This window comes from Sciurus carolinensis, chromosome 13 (genome assembly GCF_902686445.1).
Source record: "Sciurus carolinensis chromosome 13, mSciCar1.2, whole genome shotgun sequence".
Lineage (NCBI taxonomy): Eukaryota > Metazoa > Chordata > Mammalia > Rodentia > Sciuridae > Sciurus > Sciurus carolinensis.
The window spans coordinates 2,029,397-2,047,188 of record NC_062225.1 but is presented as its reverse complement, the minus strand read 5'-3'; the positions used below and the strand labels follow the sequence as shown (position 1 = coordinate 2,047,188).

Genomic DNA, 17,792 nt, shown 5'->3' with positions numbered 1-17,792 from the left:
CGGGGCGCCGAGCGGCCTGCCCCACAGGAGCAGCCCCCCAGCCCACCCTGCCAGCAGCCACGGCAGCATGGCCTCTGCCCCAGCTTGAGCCCAGCCACAGACCTCGTGAAATGGAGAAGGATCGGGGATCTGGGGACCAGTGTCAGTTCCAGTGCAAGCTCTCGGCCAGGTTCCAGCCTGGGCATCTCGACTCAGGGGCTCCCCGTGAGCATGCACGCGAGGTGTCCTGAGGCTGTGGTGGCCTTCCAAGAAGAGTCCATGTTCCCACACCCAAGCACCGAGAGCACTGTGCACAGGACAGACGGAGGCCCCTGGGGGTCTCCTGTAGCCAGCTAGCACAAACTCCACGGCTTCAAACGACGCACATTTATTATTTTTCACATTCTGGAGGTCAGAAGTCTGAAAGGGTCAGCAGACTTCTGGGGACTCTGAGGAGGACCTGTTCCTTGCCTTTTCCAGCTTCCAGAAACACCTGCTTTGGGTGGCACATGACTCAGTCTTCAAACCCATCAGCATGGCCCCCTCCCGTCTCCCTCTGCCCCGTACCCTCCTGCCTCCCTCTCATGCGGTCCCTGGGATGACACGGGGCCCACTGGAGAGCTCGCGACGCATGACCTAAACACGTTTGCCGAGTGCCTTTGCCACGAAGGGTAGACCCTCAGATTCTGGGGGTGAAGCCGTGGATGCCTTTTCGGCTGCTCTCCCTACCACAAGCAGGATGGGCTTGGCGGGGGGCACCGGCTGCCTCTGGCCTCCCTAGCGGCTCTGTTCGAAGTAGAACTCAGTGCGGGCCGAGGGCTCGCTCTCCTTGGCAAGCCGCACTGGCTGCTGGGGCTCGTCGGGGCCACAGAGGAACCAGCCAGGACAGGCAGCAGCCTCGAGCCTGAAGGCAGAGCCCAGGCTGCTCTGGAAGAAGGTGAAGCGCGTGGCCTGTTCGCCGCCCTTGTACAGGTCCTCGATGTTCACATCCTGTGGGGACGGACAAGGGTGCAGAGGGGGTGTGCACCCAGGGGCCTTCGGGCTCTGCCAAAAGGGACACAGGGCAGGGCTTTCCCCAGGGATGCCCCTTCTGCAGATTCCCGAAGGCAGGGCTTTAGCGTCGGGGGCAAGGGAGATGGTGGAAGCCTGAGGACCGAGGGTCCACAGATGCATGCGTCTGGGGCCAGGCGGGGTCTGCAGCCTCCCGGAGAGGGCAGGGGCCTCACCTCCAGCTGCAGGGAAGGGCCCTCTCTGGTCTCCACACATGCCAGGCAGCGACTTCCTCCCTGGATCCCCAGGAGAATAGGGACCTTGGCACGGTCCAGGTCCCTGTTAGGAAGTACGCAGATCTTCTCTGGGAGGAGGAAAGAGGCAGGAGATGAGGGCAGCCCAGGCTGCAGGGTCTCAGGGAGCAGAAGCCCTGCTGGCCTGGCCACGCCCGGCAGGGCCAGTGGGACCCTGCAGGGGTCCTTTCAGGCCAAAGCTTCCCCTGCCTCTTTCTGTGGTGGTGGGGGTGCCTGCCCCTCTGGTGGGGACAGAAATGGAGAGAAGTAGGGCTGTGGTGGGTGGAGTGTGACACAGGACCCGGATGGAGGTGGGGAAACTCACCAGCTCGGCAGTTGTCGGTGTCGGGATCGCCCACCAGGAGCTGGCCGTCTCGCGTGTACAGCGCCTTCTGATCTGCATCTTTGATTCTGGAACATGACATCACCACTGAGACCCCAAGCCCTTCCTCTAACCCACTGCACTGAGCGTGTGGGGATGCTGGGCCTCTCCACGGGTGAGTGGAGGGACGCTTCTCCACCGAGCAGGTCAGGACCGGCCCTGTCTCAACCCGAGAGAAGGCCTCCTCCCGGGTCTTCCGAGGCTAGGAGGAATGAGGGGAGTCCCCACCTTCCCGTGGAGGGTAGAGAAAGTTTTCCCAGGAGGCTCTGGAGGCTCGGAGGTACAGCGAGCCTTATCCCAGATCTTCTGGGCCTGCCCCAGTGTTTTATGAATGTTTATTTTCTTTAATAAAAGAACTCATCAAGTTTATAATGAAGCATGATTTGCTTTTCAGATATTATAAAGACTTTTTCTAGGAGAAAACCTCAAGTGGGAAAACAAAATTAAAAACATGCCGTGCTACCTTAGCATCCAACACGACTGTCAGGCCCCAGGGCAGGCTTGGTATGCTCTGGGTGGACCAGACACAGGTCAGCAGAGAACCCAAGCAGTCATGACCAGCCTGGGAGGGCCGGTACTGCTGGGCAGGCTGGTAGGCACGTGGAACAGCAGTCACACAGGCAGCTCAGCTGCCCGGCTGGTTTCGAAGGTGCCCATCAGCGGCTCCCAGGGCCCTCCAAGCCGTCTCTCTCTAAGAGCTGGTTATGACACCTTCACTAATGACTGTATGCGCAAGCAGTTTCACTCGTGTAATAAAAATAAAGATCTGGAAAGATCTTGGGCTTGCTGGTTGACATTCTCCCTCACACCTGGACAGCCGGGACCTGGCGGCTCACCTGTCAGCAGCACCCTCTTTGGAAGCCAGTGAACAGTAACCAAGGATGCAAATCTCAAATGAGGCTAAATGCAGAAAGGAGCTGGGAACCTGGGCTCAAGGTACGGCCACAGACAACACCCTGAACACAGTGTCACTGGACTCGGGGTCGCCTCTGAGCACTCAGACTGCCCCGTGGCGCAGCACAGAGGACAGAAACTCGGCTTCCAGGCTCTGCCTTTGGTAGCTGCCTGGCATGGGGGGGACATGGGCCTCGGTTTCCAGTCTGTAAAGTGGAGCTCGTCATGTTTCCTGTACAGATTTCTAGGGGAAGGACCAGGCGGTAGAATGGCTGGCATCTTGCAGAACCTCCGAAAGAGCTCTTGTCGTTGCCGCGATGACGGAGTGTAATTATGGGGTTTCTGTGGAGTCCCGACCCTCTGACTCAGCCTTCCTTCCCTCTCCCCATGTGGTCCCCAGGCCCCCGATGGGAAAGCAGGGGACACAGCAGGACGACTTACATGTAGTATTTTGCCATGGGGAGGGAGCACATCCTGTAACCAGGGGTGTCTGGTCCTCACTAAGGGAGAGAGAGAAGGGCTGTTAGAGAAGGAGGAGGCGAAACAGGGGCACGCACAGCCCAGGGGCAGAACCACCCCAACAGGCTGCAGAAGCCGCTTAGCCATAACCAGCCTGCCGGAATCCAGCAGCATCCGGCTCCTCGCACCCAGCTCCAGGATCTCAGTCCTGTCCTCACTGGGGAGTAGGAGGAGCCAGCAGGGGCGTGAGCCTGGTGTGTGTGTGTGTGTGTGTATGTGGGTGTGCACATGGGCTCACTGTGTCCATCTCTGGTGCTATGGAGAACAGTTCCCCCAAGTAACTTAGCAGGACACTTCCTTGCTAAGAGGGAGATTGTGCGATCAAGCCCCACAGCTGGAGGATGAGGCTGGAGCAGATCCAATCCACTTCCCAGCCTGGTTGGAAGGTCACGCCCCTCCTGTCCCCTGACCTAGCAAGGGCTTACCTATCCCGAGCCCAAGAGCAGAGGGAAGGGCACCATTGCTAGGAGTCCTCTCCAGTCACCCTCCAGGCAGGTCCTCCCACAGGGTGGGGAGCATCCTCCCGAGGGATGATCCTGCTCTCCTGGGCTGTTGAAGGGAGCCACCAGATCCTTCCGTTGTGCTCCAAGTAGAAAACGGGACCACCTTCAGATACAGAGGCCGTACTTTCCAAAGCCAAGAATTCTAAAGCAGAGATTGTCCCTGGCCACAAACTTCACAGGACCCTGCTCCTTGCCTAGAGGGTCATCCTACCCCAGAGGGCTTCCATGAAGTGACCACCTGCAGAAAGGCCAGTCCAGAGGTCCAGACTCCAGCATGAACAGCAGCCAACTGTGAGAGTGGCTAGAGCTGCCGTTACCAGGGGGTCTGGTTGTCACCAAGTCAGAAGGGAGGCGGGAGAAGCACGTGAGAACGAGGGACGAGACAGGAAGAAGCGAGGAAGGCCAGCAGAGGGGAGCCGGCTCGGGACAGGGAGGAGCCATGAAGCAAGGAGGGCCAGTAGAGGGGAGCGGGCTAGGAACAGGGCGGAGCCATGCACGGATCCGGGCGGCGGGGCGGGTCCAGCTGGGCTGAGCACTCTGAGCTCCAAGGCCTGGGTGTCCTGGAACTGTGACCAAGGTGACTTTGGGTACTGTAAACACCACTGTCACCAGGGACAGGTCATTTTCCATCCCTGAGCCTTGAGGCCAGAGTTTGAGAGTTGATGAGGGTGAGGAAGAGCGGGGTAGGTGAGCAGATTCCTGCCACAGGCTGGCATAGGGACCCTGCCTCGCGCTCTGAGCTGGCGCACACTCTTTAGTCCAGAGGGAAAGAACAGATTGCCCAAAGGGTTAGTTATAAAGAAGCAAGCTACCTCGTTTTTACAATATTGAGATGCCGGAACAACCTAGATGTTCTCAACTAACCTAATAGGCCCTTGGTTAAAAAAAAAAAAAAACATGGCAAGTCCAGTAAATAAGATGCATGCGTACATTTAAGATGATAGCGCGGAGGAACATTTTATAACATAATTTCCAAATATATTCTGGGAAAAGTGCAGGTTATGAATCATAAGTAGAGTACAGCACTTCCACACACATATAGAGACACACACACATAATCATAAAGACTGCTGGTGTCGTTATAGCACTTATCTACGACTGGTAGGGTTACAAGTGACTTATTAGCACCTTTGAACATTTTTCCTATAAAAGCACAAATTTTCTTTGTAGTATAAAGAAAGTTTTATTTTTTTAAAAGTGTCCAGTTAAAATCATTGGCTCCCAAATATGCCTAAGCAACTGGATCACCTGGGGGACTTTTTTGAGGGGGGCGGGGACTGGGGATTGAATTCAGGGGCACTTCACTACTGAGCCCTTTTTCGTATTTTATTTTGAGACAATTTCTCACTAAGTTGCTCAGGGCCTCACTGACTTGCTGAAGCTGGCTTCGAACTTGCGATCCTCCTGCCTCAGCCTCCTGAGCCACTGAGATGACAGGCACTATCACCGCACCTGGTACCAGACTCTGAATAAACATTATTTCATGGGCTGAGGGTACTGATTCAGCAGGGCTTGAAGCAAGTCCAGTGATGAGCCAGCCTTGGGACCTGGTGTCCTCGCTCAGTTCTTCTCACTCTTTAAGGAACATACAAATCACCTACAACTCTTGTTAAACTAGACTGTTCCCTCGGTCTGGGATGGGGACCAAGACTCTGCATTGCAAACATTCAACTGGGTGGTGTTCATGGTGCTGGTTCCTGGACCCCACTTTGAATTACAGAGTACTAGCCAACACCCAGCCCAGGTGGTCCAACAGCAGCTAGGTCTGGAAGCAAGCCCACTTGATGTGCTCCCACCCGGCCATACTGCTGAGGCGCCTTTGGTTGTAGCAACAGACGTGGACAGCCGGTTAGTTGTGCTGAGATCTGGAAGGGACAGACCGAGTGATGGGCCTTGTGTGAAGCTGAAGACTGCCCTTGGTCAGTGTCAGTTCAAAGAGCAGATGGGGGCCTGGGGAGACAGCTCAGCTGGTAGAGTGCTTGCCTCACAAGCACAAGGCCCTGAGTTCGATCCCCAGTACCGCAAAAAAAAAAGAAAAAAAAAAAAAAAGAGCAGATGGGGATTCCATGGCGGTCCAGCCCCACGGATCAGCTGGGCTCTATAACCCACCCTGGTGGGTGTTCTGCAGGCTCCATATTGGGCCCTCTGCCTGGGTTCTGGCTTGATCGTGATGGAGGAAGTGGGGACAAGAAGGTGGCTGCTGGTGAGAACCCTGGGCAGAAGCTCTGCTCAGCCTGCCCTTACATCCCAGAGCTTTCCCTTCCCTTTAGGCCCCAGATGGCCTTGCACTGGACCTTGGCCTCTGTCCCTCTTTTCTCCCTCTTCCTTCTCCCTGGACACGGCCTCTAGCTGTCTCAGTCATCCTCACGTCTATTCTGGACCAAATTCCACTGACAAATGGTGCTGAGCTTTGTCCATGTTCTCCTGCCATCACACATGTCCTGTCCTCTCCTCGTCCTCTCATACCATGTCTCCACGGCCATTGTTAGCTTCCACGGAGCCACGTCCACAGACTCTTTTTTGATTCCCTTGCTGTTTGGTCACTACCTCCACAGAACGCTTGATATTGGCTGACGCCTTCCCACCTCTCCTGTCTCAGGTTCATCAGATTCTCCCCCCTCCTGGAGCTGTCCCAGAGGACACAACATCGAGTCCTGAGCACTTCTGTGCCATGTCCTGTGGAGCTGCAGTTCTTGGACTTCCACCGCTGCAGTGACCTCTTGATCCAATGCCTCCACACCTAGTTCAAACGTCCTGCTCAAACTCCAGCCGTCTACAACACACCACACCTCCTCTGGGTGTCCCGCCATTACACACAACCATACGTATCTAAGCCTAGGTAATTAGCTTCTCCTCCTCCCAAGCCACTTCCCTCTCAATTCCATTCCTCACACCTCCAGAATATTCATCGTACTCATAAAATTCATTAGCAAAGTCCAAAACCTGAGGAGAACCCAAACTAGTTCCCATTTCTCTGACTTTGTGTCTTCCTTGTCAACAAATCCTGATAGATCATTCTTGAAACATAACTTTCTGCTCTTAATGGCCATGCAACTCCACTGTATTCCTGGTTTTTCTGCCTTCAATCCACAGCAACCATCGTGAGGTCTCTGGACTTCTTTTCCCAGTACTTATCTCTCACCAAATCCTGCCCAGCTCTAGAATCTGCAGATTCTAGAATCTAGAATCTCCTCATTTGGCCCCATCTGGCCCTGATCTGCCTGTATGATAGTACATCACTCCTGTGTGGCACTAAGGCACCTCTCCAGGCAACACAACTCCTCCTTATCTTCTCAAAGAGAGTGTCTTCAGCGTGGTCTTTGATGTCCCTCATCAATGTTCATTCAGACCTCTAGTATTAAGATTGCTGGACATGGTATCCATATGGAAGAGTTCAGTGTCTAGTTCTGTCCCATTAATTATCCACGCAGACTAGGAGCTCAGGCATACAGGGTCATGTCACTTAACAGCCAGTCCTCAGGTTCTGCATCTATAAATCTATGAGGTTAGATTATGGGGCTAAGGTTCTTTCTAGGTCAAATTATCTTTGACTCCATGACTCAAAGTTTAATGAATCCTTCCTTTACTGTTAGAACCCTGCTCTGAAGACCTATTAAGTTTCACTGTGTTGTTCATTGTTGTACATTAAGACATTTGTTTCTCTTATAAATAAGTCAATAATCTCCTGAGGTCATGAAGCATGGCGCCCGGCTCTCTTGATGCTCTCCCCAGGTGCCCTGACTGACATTCCTAGGTGCTCATGAGCAGGACATGGAAATGCACACCCCAGGCTTTGAATGGCAAGGCTGGGTTCCAGACCTAGCTCTGCCACCAATTTGTCTTGCTGCCTTTTGTCACTGAGTCTCCATTTTAATCTCTCATTGGAATGAGAGGTTGGGCAAACTACACAGTTTTCAAAACTGTGTAGTTTCACAGTGAGAGTGTACACAGAAACTACTGACTGTCCAGGGAGGAAGGGACAATGGAGACACTGGAACCCTGCTGGGATGCCTCTTGTCTACTGAAGCAGGCACTGGACATCTCTAAGGGGTTCCCACGTTCCCCAAACACTGCCTGACTTCCACTAGCTGAGGTGCTTCTTTCTGCCATTGTCTTCTAAAGTCAGTGGTTCTAGCTATTTAAAAATCTAGAGTTGATTTAGCCTATACCACTCCTCAATGCACTCCACTATGCACTGCTAGACCAAGTTCTGTGAAGGGGACTATTTGTTAACCAGATAGCTCAACAGGTGGAGTCAGGGGAAGGGGGGCATTTCAGGGACATAGACAGTAAAAAAAGAGGAAGGCAACACTGCCAGCCCACCACTGACCTGCAGATCCTGGGTGCCTGGAACCCTGATGTCTGGAACCTCCAACTGATTTCTCCAGGGCATCTGCCCTGCCTTTATATTATTGGTCAGGGTGGGTCAAGACTGCCACAGTCTCTGTAATTGGTTCCAGGACAGGGAGGAAGAAGAGCCCAGAGATTTCACAATGTTTTTGACACAGTATGGCTAATAAGATGGTGGGGAGCTTAATGAGTATTTATCAGAGGGGGAGAGAGTCACCCATAAAGCCTTGACAGAGGCCAGGCACTGAGCCCCATTCTGTGGCTACTGTCATTGACTATATTATTATTGGTTTGGCAGCCAGGTAAACAGTGTGGGGTCAGACATCACTGTTGCCCCATCGGGCTCAATCCAAGGCTTGGGACATGGTTACTGCAAGGCAGAGTAGGTCTGAAGGGGCCAAGGACAGAACAACTTATGGAGCTGAAAGCAAATCAGGGCTGATAAGCATTGTGAAAGTGACCCTTGCTATCTGGAAAGATGAGGGTGGGTGTCTCTGCTTTTCAGTGGTTTAATTAGTTGGTATCACCCTGATGAAACAGAACATCTAGGGAAACCCAGCTGTGGAAGATGTTGACCTTATTATATTGACCCTGGGACTGGGCAGGTGCTACGTGCTGTGCACTACCGGGAAATACGACAGTATGAGGGGTCACAACTGAACAGCCAGTTCTCTAACTGACATTACTTAACACAGCTCTCCATCCATCCACTCATCCCTTCACCCACCTCCTCCTTCATTCATCCCATCGTTCATCCACCCACTCACCCACTTCTCTATCCATCCATCCATCTGCCCATCTATCCATCTGTCCATCCATCCATCCATCCATCCATCCATTCCCCTCTAATCATTCAGCCACCTCTCCATTCATCCATCCATCTGCCCATCTATCCATCTGTCCATCCACCCATCCATCCATCCATCCATCCATTCCCCTCTAATCATTCAGCCACCTCTCCATTCATCCATCCATCTGCCCATCTATCCATCTGTCCATCCATCCATCCATCCATCCATCCATCCATTCCCCTCTAATCATTCAGCCACCTCTCCATTCATCCATCCATCTGCCCATCTATCCATCTGTCCATCCACCCATCCATCCATCCATCCATCCATTCCCCTCTAATCATTCAGCCACCTCTCCATTCATCCATCCATCTGCCCATCTATCCATCTGTCCATCCACCCATCCATCCATCCATCCATCCATTCCCCTCTAATCATTCAGCCACCTCTCCATTCATCCATCCATCTGTCCATCTATCCATCTGTCCATCCATCCATCCATCCATCCATCCATCCGTCCACCTATGCATCCATCCATTCATCCATCCATCCATCCAACCATCCACTGTCCCATCCACCCACCCATCCATCCGTCCATCTGTCCACCCATCCATCTTTCAGAAGGGGCAGAGAGGTTTGGGCCTAATGCCCTCTGGAGACTAGTAGCTTTGCTGTAACTCTCCATCTCAGGTTCTCGTATCATTTGTAAAGTTCCACAAAGGGCTTGCTGAGGAAATGGGAGGGGTCAGTCCAAGATCCAGATGATTACAGGATGAGAAAACAGAAAAGATGGGCAGGAATAAGACCAGAAAGTTGCTTTCTGAAGCCAGTAATCATTCTCCAACCCCTCTCCTGATCTCGCACCTCTCTGTGGGAAAGACTAGAGTGTGGGTGTCATATCAGGCAATAAGTGAGTGTTTACCAAGCTTTTAGCCGCTCTATGACAAAGACATGACCAGTACTCAGTTCCTGTTAAGTAGCTTCACAGCTTAGCTGGGAGCAAAGTTGTAAACACTTGAAAGATAATTTAATGACCAGAATCTCTAAGCTGTGGACTGAGGGCATGTTGAAGATTCTAGTTGCAGGAAAAACTCCTTGGTTAAAAAAAAAAAAAAAAAAAAAAATTAGAAATTGAAATGACTTTGGACATGATATCCTGGTGGCCCTCTAGATGGAGAGGTCTCTGCTACGGAGCTCTGGAGAAATAGGTTGATCATACTTTTCCTCAGCACCTCTAAGGCCAGGGTCTGCACAACCTCTGGAAGAAGCACTAACAATGTGGGATTTGTGGTTAAAAATCTGGGATTGTTCAGGAAAAACAGTCTCCACATCATTCCCACCCATTTATCCAATTTGTGTTTTCTGGAATGACAGTAACAAGTACACTCTTCTACTTGGCAGAACTTTGTCTGAAGGGGCTCCCTGTGTGTTGCTTCTTTGGTGTGAAGACCCTCAGCACCTTCACCTCTTCCCTGATGACCTGCCCTTGGGGCCCTTCTATACTTTTCCATTTATGGAACTGGCATGAACCCCACATGATGTGGAGAGTGTGTCTCTGTAATCACAGGTCCAGGCCTGTGGCCTAATCAACAATTACAGAAATCTATTACCACCAGGTCTTTTTCACTTGAACAACCACAATGCCTGCCAGGATCCACTGCCGCATATACCCCAAGGTAGTGTTTTATGTTCCTCCCTTTTCTACTGACTTATAAATGTCAGCTCATCTAGGCAAAAACCCTTTTGAATTCTGTCACCCCATAAATAATGAATCAAATCACTTCAGGCTGAAGAAACCTTCAAGAATGAGGTGGAATTTGAGCTCCACCCTTAAAGACTTAGCTGGGTGGAGGAGAGGGAAAGAATGTTCCAGGTGGATAAAGAGTTGCCACATTCCATGCTCACTGGATTCCAGTGTTGGCTAATGTTCAGAAGCAAATTGTTGCAGCCCTAACTTCAAGGTCATCTGGGGCCAGATTCCAAGCCCACTTACTACAAGAAGGTGGGCACGAAGCATTGCCAGAACAGATGACCAGGGCTCTCAGCTCAGCAAAGTCTTCTTGGAGGAGGTGACAACTTAGCAGGGTATGAAAGATAAGCAGCTTCTCTAGGCAGGGAGGATGCTGAAGAGCCCCATAGCAGAAGGGCATCATAAGACTGCGTCCAGACCCACAGATAGAGGGGACAGGAACAAGGTGTACAGAAACACGGCCTGTCACCTAGAGCCCATGTTCTCAGCAGCCCTGGTGGAAGCTGTGCTGCTTGTTGCCTGGGGACCTCAGCTGTACCTGAGCTGGAGTTGCTGAGGTCCATGGAGGTCATCCTCCTGTCCTGGCCACCTTCTTGCTCCTCCCTCTGAAGACTTTGAACCTGCCAGGCTGGTCCAACAGGTGAGCTGCAGGTGGAATAGCTGGGGCTCAGATATGGGACCCTGCTCTGGCTTCTGTGCTCAGTCCCCAGGATGTTGGTAGGGACACTGGAGCAGACTCTGGCATACGGAACTAGTGTGCAGATAGTCAAGAATGATCTAGATCTTGCTGAGGCAGAGAATATTTAACATTTTTCACGGTAGGCATTTAAGTAGACTATTTGGAAAAATAAAGGGTCAGACTTCATTTTGAGAAGGAAAAAAATGGAGAAATTGCCATCATAATCAGATGAGGCCATCATTGATGGCCCTTTCCTTGGGTCTGAGTCATCTATTGCTTCATAACAAGTTATTCCAGAACCTGGCAACTGTGCACTCTGATGAGCTCACAGTTTCTGGGGCAGGAATCTGGGTAGCGCAGGCGGGGCCACTCTGCGTAGTGTCTGAAGGCTTCAAACCAGCTGTCAGCTGGGTGGCTGTCATTGCTGAAGGCCTGACAGAGCCGGAGGACCTGGTTCCAAGCTCGTGCCTGTGGGTGTGGACAGGAGGATTCAATTTTCATGTGGGTGTCCCTGGGAGGCTCCAGAGCCAGTGAGAGAGGAAGAGGAGAGGTTGATAACTAGACAGAGAGAGAGAGAGAGAGCGCACAGGATAGGAGGCACAGTGTCTTCCATAACTTACTCTCCCAAGGGGAACCCATCACTTTTGCCACATCCCACCAGCCCAGGGACACCTCTGGTGCAGTGTGGGAGGAATCCACACGGGGCCGCCATGCCGTCTTCATTCCCAGAGTCCATAGTCAGTCGCCACACACTTCATGCTTAAAACAACAGAAGTTTATTCTCTCACAATCCAGGAGGCTGCCGCTGTCCTTGGTGTCCTGCCCTGGCAAGAGGCAGCCTCAGTCCATCTCCCCAGCGCCTCCTCTGTCTCGGGTCCTCTCCTTACAGGCACACTGGTCATGTGAGAATTTACTCCACCCCAAGGCAGCCTGACCCTGTCTTAACCATCTATAAAGACCCCATCTCCGGCTGAGGTTCCGGAAGGACACGATGACCTCAGGGAGGACACTATTCGATCCGCACAGCAGCCCTCACTGGGTCCCAGACCTTGGAATCCCAGGGACTGTCGGCCATTCCAGCTCGAAGCACAGAATTTTTAAACTTATGATCTTTATAATTGTGGTACTGGGGATTGAACTCAGGGGCACTTAACCACTGAACCACGTCCCCAGCCCTTTTTGGTATTTTATTTTGAGACAGGGCCTCACTGAGTTGCTTAGGGCCTCACTAAGTTGCTGAGGCTGGCTTTGATAAAATTGTTTTTTTTTTTATTATATGGGTTTTTTTTTTCCCTCTTTCATTTGTTAGTTTTCCTTTTGATTTTGGTTTTTCCTGTGACTCCCTTACCCTGGAGATTCCAGCCACACAAACCCATCGCATCCTCCTCTGGGCGCTTAACTGGGAGGTTTCCGCTCCTGTGTCTGCAACCCAGAGCGGCTGAGCTCAATTCAGCTTGAATTGCCCTCCAGGGAAGTGGCCGAGGACAGTCAGAAATGATGTCTTTTCTGCTTCCCTCAAGACTAACTTCTTTCTGATTGTAACATAAGTAACCTGCCTTCATTATAGAAAAATTAGGAAACAGATTAAAAGTTAAAATGGAAAGAAAAGTCACCTATAGCAGCACCACCACCAGACGCTGCTGCCAGGGGTGTACTCTTCCAGAGAGTTTTGATTCAGGAATGTCTATGCTGGTATTTCTTTTCAATTCAGATGAAGTTGCAAGAGCCGTGACTCTTAGTGTGCTCTCCTCACGGTGCCTCAGCACACTTCCGTGGGAGGAGGACCAGCACTGGAGGTCCGCTTTGTACCCTGGGTTTCTAAAAGGGATGGCATGCCCGTCCCCTGTCTTCTGAGCTGAAGCCACTTCCTCGATGCCACCCTCTCACGCCCAGGGCCAGAGGAAGAGGGTAGAGATGGAAGAGGCAGCAGACGGAGCCGGGACCAGGGAGGGGCTGGTCCAGCAGTGGACGGTGGCCCACCATCTGTGGGCCTGCACCTGGGGGATGACAGGGCCTCCCGTGGGCACCTGGGGCACTGGGTCCGGCACCTCCAAGCATGAAGGAGTCCCACTCGGTGGTTTTGTGTCACTCACGGCTTATCCCACGTGGGGTTTTAGGGTTCCACGGCAGGACCACCCGGTGGGGGGTGAATCTGGGCACTGACCCCCAACGCAGAGGACTCGACACAAATGGGGGTCAGAAGAGGAGAGAGCGGCTGGGCGTCCTGTAAGTCAGGGGGAGTTGAGAGCAGGGGAGGTCCCCCTGCCCCAGCTGACGCTGCCCAGGGAGCTGAGGGCACGTGGCCCTAATCGCACTGCTGGAAGTAGAAGTCCGTGATGGGCGAGTCCCAGGCCGCATCTTCGGCCGCGTCCTCGGGGACCTGGGAGAGCCTCACGGGCTGGTCAGCCTCCGGCACCGTGCACAGGAACCAGCCCGGGTAGGCGGCCGACTCGAAGCTGGAGGTGAGTCCCCTGTCCCTCCGGTAGAAGGTGAAGCTCTTGGACTCCTTGGCACCCAGGTAGAGCTCCATGATATTCACGGGCTGCCAGCAGAGGGCCAGGCGGGTGAGGGGCAGAGCCGGACAGTGGAGCGGGCCGGGCAGAGCCAGGGGGCGCAGGGGGAGCCGCGAGCAGCAGCCGCTTGCTGGGTCCCCAGGGCAGCCGGAGGCAGCGCCCAGCCCGGTTTGTTCAGATCGGTGGGCTCAGGGGCCCATGGCGAGGGCACAGGGACAGGGCTCACCTCCAGCTTCAGAGTCGGTTCCTTCTCTGTCCCACAGCACAGGCACTGACTCCCTCCCTGGACACCCAGGATGACTGGGGACAGCCTGGCGTCCAGTGACCGATTGGGAACAACACTGATCTCCTCACCTGCGGGCAAGAGTCGAGGTGCAGGGACTTTGGCTGCCCTCTGTCCCCTCTCCCCCATCCTGGATTCCAGGAGCACGGCCAGCATGAGGCCACCTGCCCCCAGGCTGGGCAGAAGGGAGACTCGGCAGTTGTCACACCAGGAAGGCCGACCTCCCGCCACTGCCCCAGAGAGGACGTCGAGGCCCAGAAGCACATGGTGCCACTGCTGCTGCAGCCCCCATGTTCAGAGCTGTCCCTAGACCCGGGGAGAAACCCCGAGCACCTGCCCTGACACCCAGCCTCCGTTCTGGAACCTGTCTTCAGGAGCCTCCTAGAGGAGGACCTGGATCCACTCTGCTCAGCCCCTCACCCACACGCCTGTGCACAGACGCACATGCACACACGTGCACAATACACACACACAGGTACCACACACGTACCCACACACACGCACACACTCACATCCATATCAACACACACGCACACACAGCAGCAGAGGGACCCACTGGCTCCAGTGACCCCTCAGAGTGCCCAGGTGCACGGGTGTGCACTGTGGCAGAAGATCCATCACAGCACACAGGTAAGCACAGGTAAGTGTGAGGCCGCTCAGTGCCCCCCGCCACCTGGGTCCCACCCGTCGGGGTGACTGAGGACCCTCAGAGAGCAGAGGGCCGGGCTGCAGCAGAAGCCCGGCATGGGCACGCGGCTCAGTTCTCTCCCCAGCGCTGGCTCCCAGGGAAGGCACATACTTGGCCTCCTCGGCCCTCGAGGGAATGACAAGCCATGTGTCCTGGAGAATATGCCACCTCTGCAGAGAGGGCCTCCGAGGCACCAGGCCTGGGTCCTCGCTTTGCTGGAAGTCTGGGTCATGGTGCCCCATCCCAGCTGCCCGGGGCCTCCCCAGGCGCCGCCCACAGAGGGCACAGAGAGGGGAACCCTCGGGTCCTGTTCTGCACCAACCTTTAATCACCTTCCCCGCCTGCAGCCCTCCGGCCAGAAGCTGGTTGTCATGCAGATAGAGCACCTTCAAGGCCGAGTCCTTCATTCTGAAACACCAGGAGGCAGGAGAGGTCAGGAGCGAGGCCCTGCAGCTTGCCTGGCCGGGCGTCCCCATCTGGCCGTCCTCTCTTCCCACTGTGCCCGGTGCCCCAGCACAGCCCGTCCCCAGCCCTGCTGGGCTCAAGCCTTGCCGATGGGATGACCCATAGACCCCAGCCGAGTCTCACCCTGCTCACTCTTTCCTATCCCACCAGGTTCCACGCGTTCTCTCAGAGAGAAGTGACTGTGAGCCCGAGCCCTGGGCTCTGCCATCAGTGCTGCTGAGCTACAGGGACAAGTCACTCACCCTCTCTGGGCCTGAGTCTCGTTATTGCTAAAGATGGGTTAGGTAGTACCCAGGCCCCTTCCTGATTAACATCTGGTTCTTCAAGTATTTTTGAAGATTTCCATGAACATTTACTTCCCCTTGGCCATGTATTCCTTTCTGAGTGAGTAGTTTCTCTAAATTTAAAATGGATTCATCTAACTTTTCAAAGTTATTTCTTGTGTATGACTTCGTTGATTTTCTGATACACCATGAGGTGAAAGCTGTGCTCTGTGAAGCAGGTTTCTTCAAATATTAAGTGGGGAAAAGTTCGCAGTGTCAGCATTGGTGTGACGTCCGACCCTTCGTGATTAAACAAGTGACGCGGCTGTGTAAGATCCAAAGTCACCGGCACGCTGAGAGGCACACGAGCCTGGACTGGGGAACTCTAATGCGCAAAGAACCCCTCGGGATTGAGGCCCCGAGAACACACTTTGAAAAGTGCTCTCCAGTCGTCCCTCGGTGTCCACGGGGAATGTCCGCAGACACCAAAATCCACAATGCTCCAGTCCCCGATATAAACTGGCGACGCATTTGCATAGAATCTACACGCATCTTCTCCTGTACCGCGAATCCACTCTAGGCGACTTATAATACCTGATGTCATGCAAATGCCATGCAAACAGCTGTCACACTGTACTGTTCAGAGAGCGATGACAAGACAATGTCCGCACGTGTCCACCGCAGGTGCAATCAGTCTCTGCCCATACATTTGTTTCAGGCCACAGCTGGTTACTCTGTGGGTGTGGGGACCACAGCTCCCGAGGGCCCACCGTACGAGACTCAGCTCAGAGAGAGGGAGGGCCATTCCCATCCACTGCTGTGAAGTCTGCCCACAGCAGAGCTTCTGGGTGGTACATGCTTGCGGATGGGCAGACTGGAGACTGATTTGGTTTTATCCCCGCCTCCCCAGGGCCACACAGGGAGGAGGTGGCACAGTGGCTGGGGTGACGTTGACTCATGCCGTGGGTAGCAGATGAGCTCCTGGCTCCCAACCTCCCCACGCGCGGACTGGCTGCAGCTCTGCCCGCTGGTTACCTGTCCCCTGGAGGTGGGCTTCCCAATCCTGCCCAGTCTGGAAGTGACTCTGGGCCTGACCCCCAGCAGTCTGATCCACCAGGGGGAGCCCCAGCTGGGGCAGCAGGCCCCCGCTCCCTCACAAGGCCGGCAGGCCTCCCCAGAACGCGCTCCCCCGGGGGCCCAGACACTCACCGGAAGCACAGCGCCCCGCTCAGGACCATCTTGAGTCCCTGATGTGTAGACTCCCCTACTTTGAAACAAACGGCAGAGAATTTTAGGAGCAGATCAAGGCTGCGCTGTCAGGGACCTGGGTGGCAAGCAGGCGCCCAGGTGTCCCAGCAGGTGAACAACCTCCACCGAGCTAGGGCTGGGGTCGGGAGAGGACCCGGCACCCAGAGGCTACCTCAGCTTGCTCGTCCCGCGTGGGAGCCTGTGGCCTCTGCCCGCTCCTCTCCTCCAGGATGCCTCGCCTTTTAAGTGCGGCCTTCTGGGCGCTCTCCTCCCGGGTGGCTGGGAGGAGCCCTGAAACCTGCAACCCAGGGTGGAGCAGAGTTTCCCGTGAGGTCACACCGCCCTGAGCCTCCCACAACACCTGCCGCTCGGGAGGGAGGGAGGGAGGCTCTGGAGACAGCTCCTCCAGCGGCTCCGAACCTCCCGGGCTCCCCAGCAGCCTCTGCCCCCGTCCCCGCCTGCTGCCTTGGCCAGGCCAGTGGGAGACCCGAGCATCCAGAAGAGCAAACGAGGACTTAACAAGAGCCCTGTTGCACGCGCCCACCCAAAACCCCGAGGGACACCCTTCCTCCCGTGTCACTGCAGACAGCCATTGGTGCGGACTCATTTCCCACACTAATGTGCATAATGACATCCTAGGTGTGAACGGCCGTGCAGAGATTCCCACGGGATCTTATCGTTCACTGATTCCGACCACCATCATCTTGTTGGGGTTTGTTGCTCGTCTTCACTGTTGGGCTCTGGTGGCGCAACAAGCATCTAGGATGCTACAGTTGATCATTCCTAAATACCTCGTTGGCCAAAAATATGATGATTGTGAGCCAGTTAATGTGCTTTCAGGACCTCCACAAACCCTCCCCCCACCCCAGTTGGCTCTGAATTAACAGTAGTCCCTGCATAACATCGGCAACTGTCTATGGTAAAAGCATGCATATTAAAGAAAGGGGATTCAGACAGGTGGGCCAACAAAATCCTCAAAGGGTTAGAAATAATGCTGGGTTGATTGAAAGGTAGAAAGTGACCCCTTATCCATATAAGGGTGCCAATGAGATAAATGGCATTCGGAAAAATAAGCCTGATATAGGTGCCGCCTGAGCAAAATAACTAAGTGTACCATAAAGTGGCCAAAGAGAAACGACTCAGAAATTATTGCTGACTACGTGAACCAAATTCCAGAGTTAAGTTATAGACAAAGCAGTTTT

At 53.9% G+C, this 17,792-nt stretch overlaps 2 protein-coding genes across 3 annotated transcripts; both read right to left on the bottom strand.

The window, feature by feature from the left end:
• Nucleotides 1-359: 359 nt before the first annotated feature.
• Nucleotides 360-7,931, bottom strand: Il1f10 (interleukin 1 family member 10). Of its 2 annotated transcripts, none has more exons than XM_047522629.1 (5): nt 7,891-7,931; nt 2,980-3,038; nt 1,588-1,673; nt 1,206-1,333; nt 360-969 (listed from the first exon to the last, which is right to left on the bottom strand). In XM_047522629.1, the coding sequence occupies exons 2-5, from the start codon at nt 3,009-3,011 to the stop codon at nt 757-759; spliced, it is 459 nt and encodes a 152-aa protein (XP_047378585.1). In that variant the 5' UTR covers nt 3,012-3,038; nt 7,891-7,931; the 3' UTR covers nt 360-756. The 2 variants fall into 2 exon arrangements, with proteins under 2 accessions (XP_047378585.1, XP_047378586.1); XM_047522630.1 differs by lacking the exon at nt 7,891-7,931 and adding an exon at nt 3,483-3,663.
• Nucleotides 7,932-12,347: 4,416 nt separating this feature from the next.
• Nucleotides 12,348-16,814, bottom strand: Il36rn (interleukin 36 receptor antagonist). The gene is made up of 5 exons (XM_047522628.1): nt 16,763-16,814; nt 16,552-16,609; nt 14,937-15,022; nt 13,870-13,997; nt 12,348-13,672 (listed from the first exon to the last, which is right to left on the bottom strand). Exons 2-5 carry the CDS (start codon nt 16,578-16,580, stop codon nt 13,436-13,438), a joined length of 480 nt encoding a protein of 159 aa, XP_047378584.1. The 5' UTR covers nt 16,581-16,609; nt 16,763-16,814; the 3' UTR covers nt 12,348-13,435.
• Nucleotides 16,815-17,792: the final 978 nt, after the last annotated feature.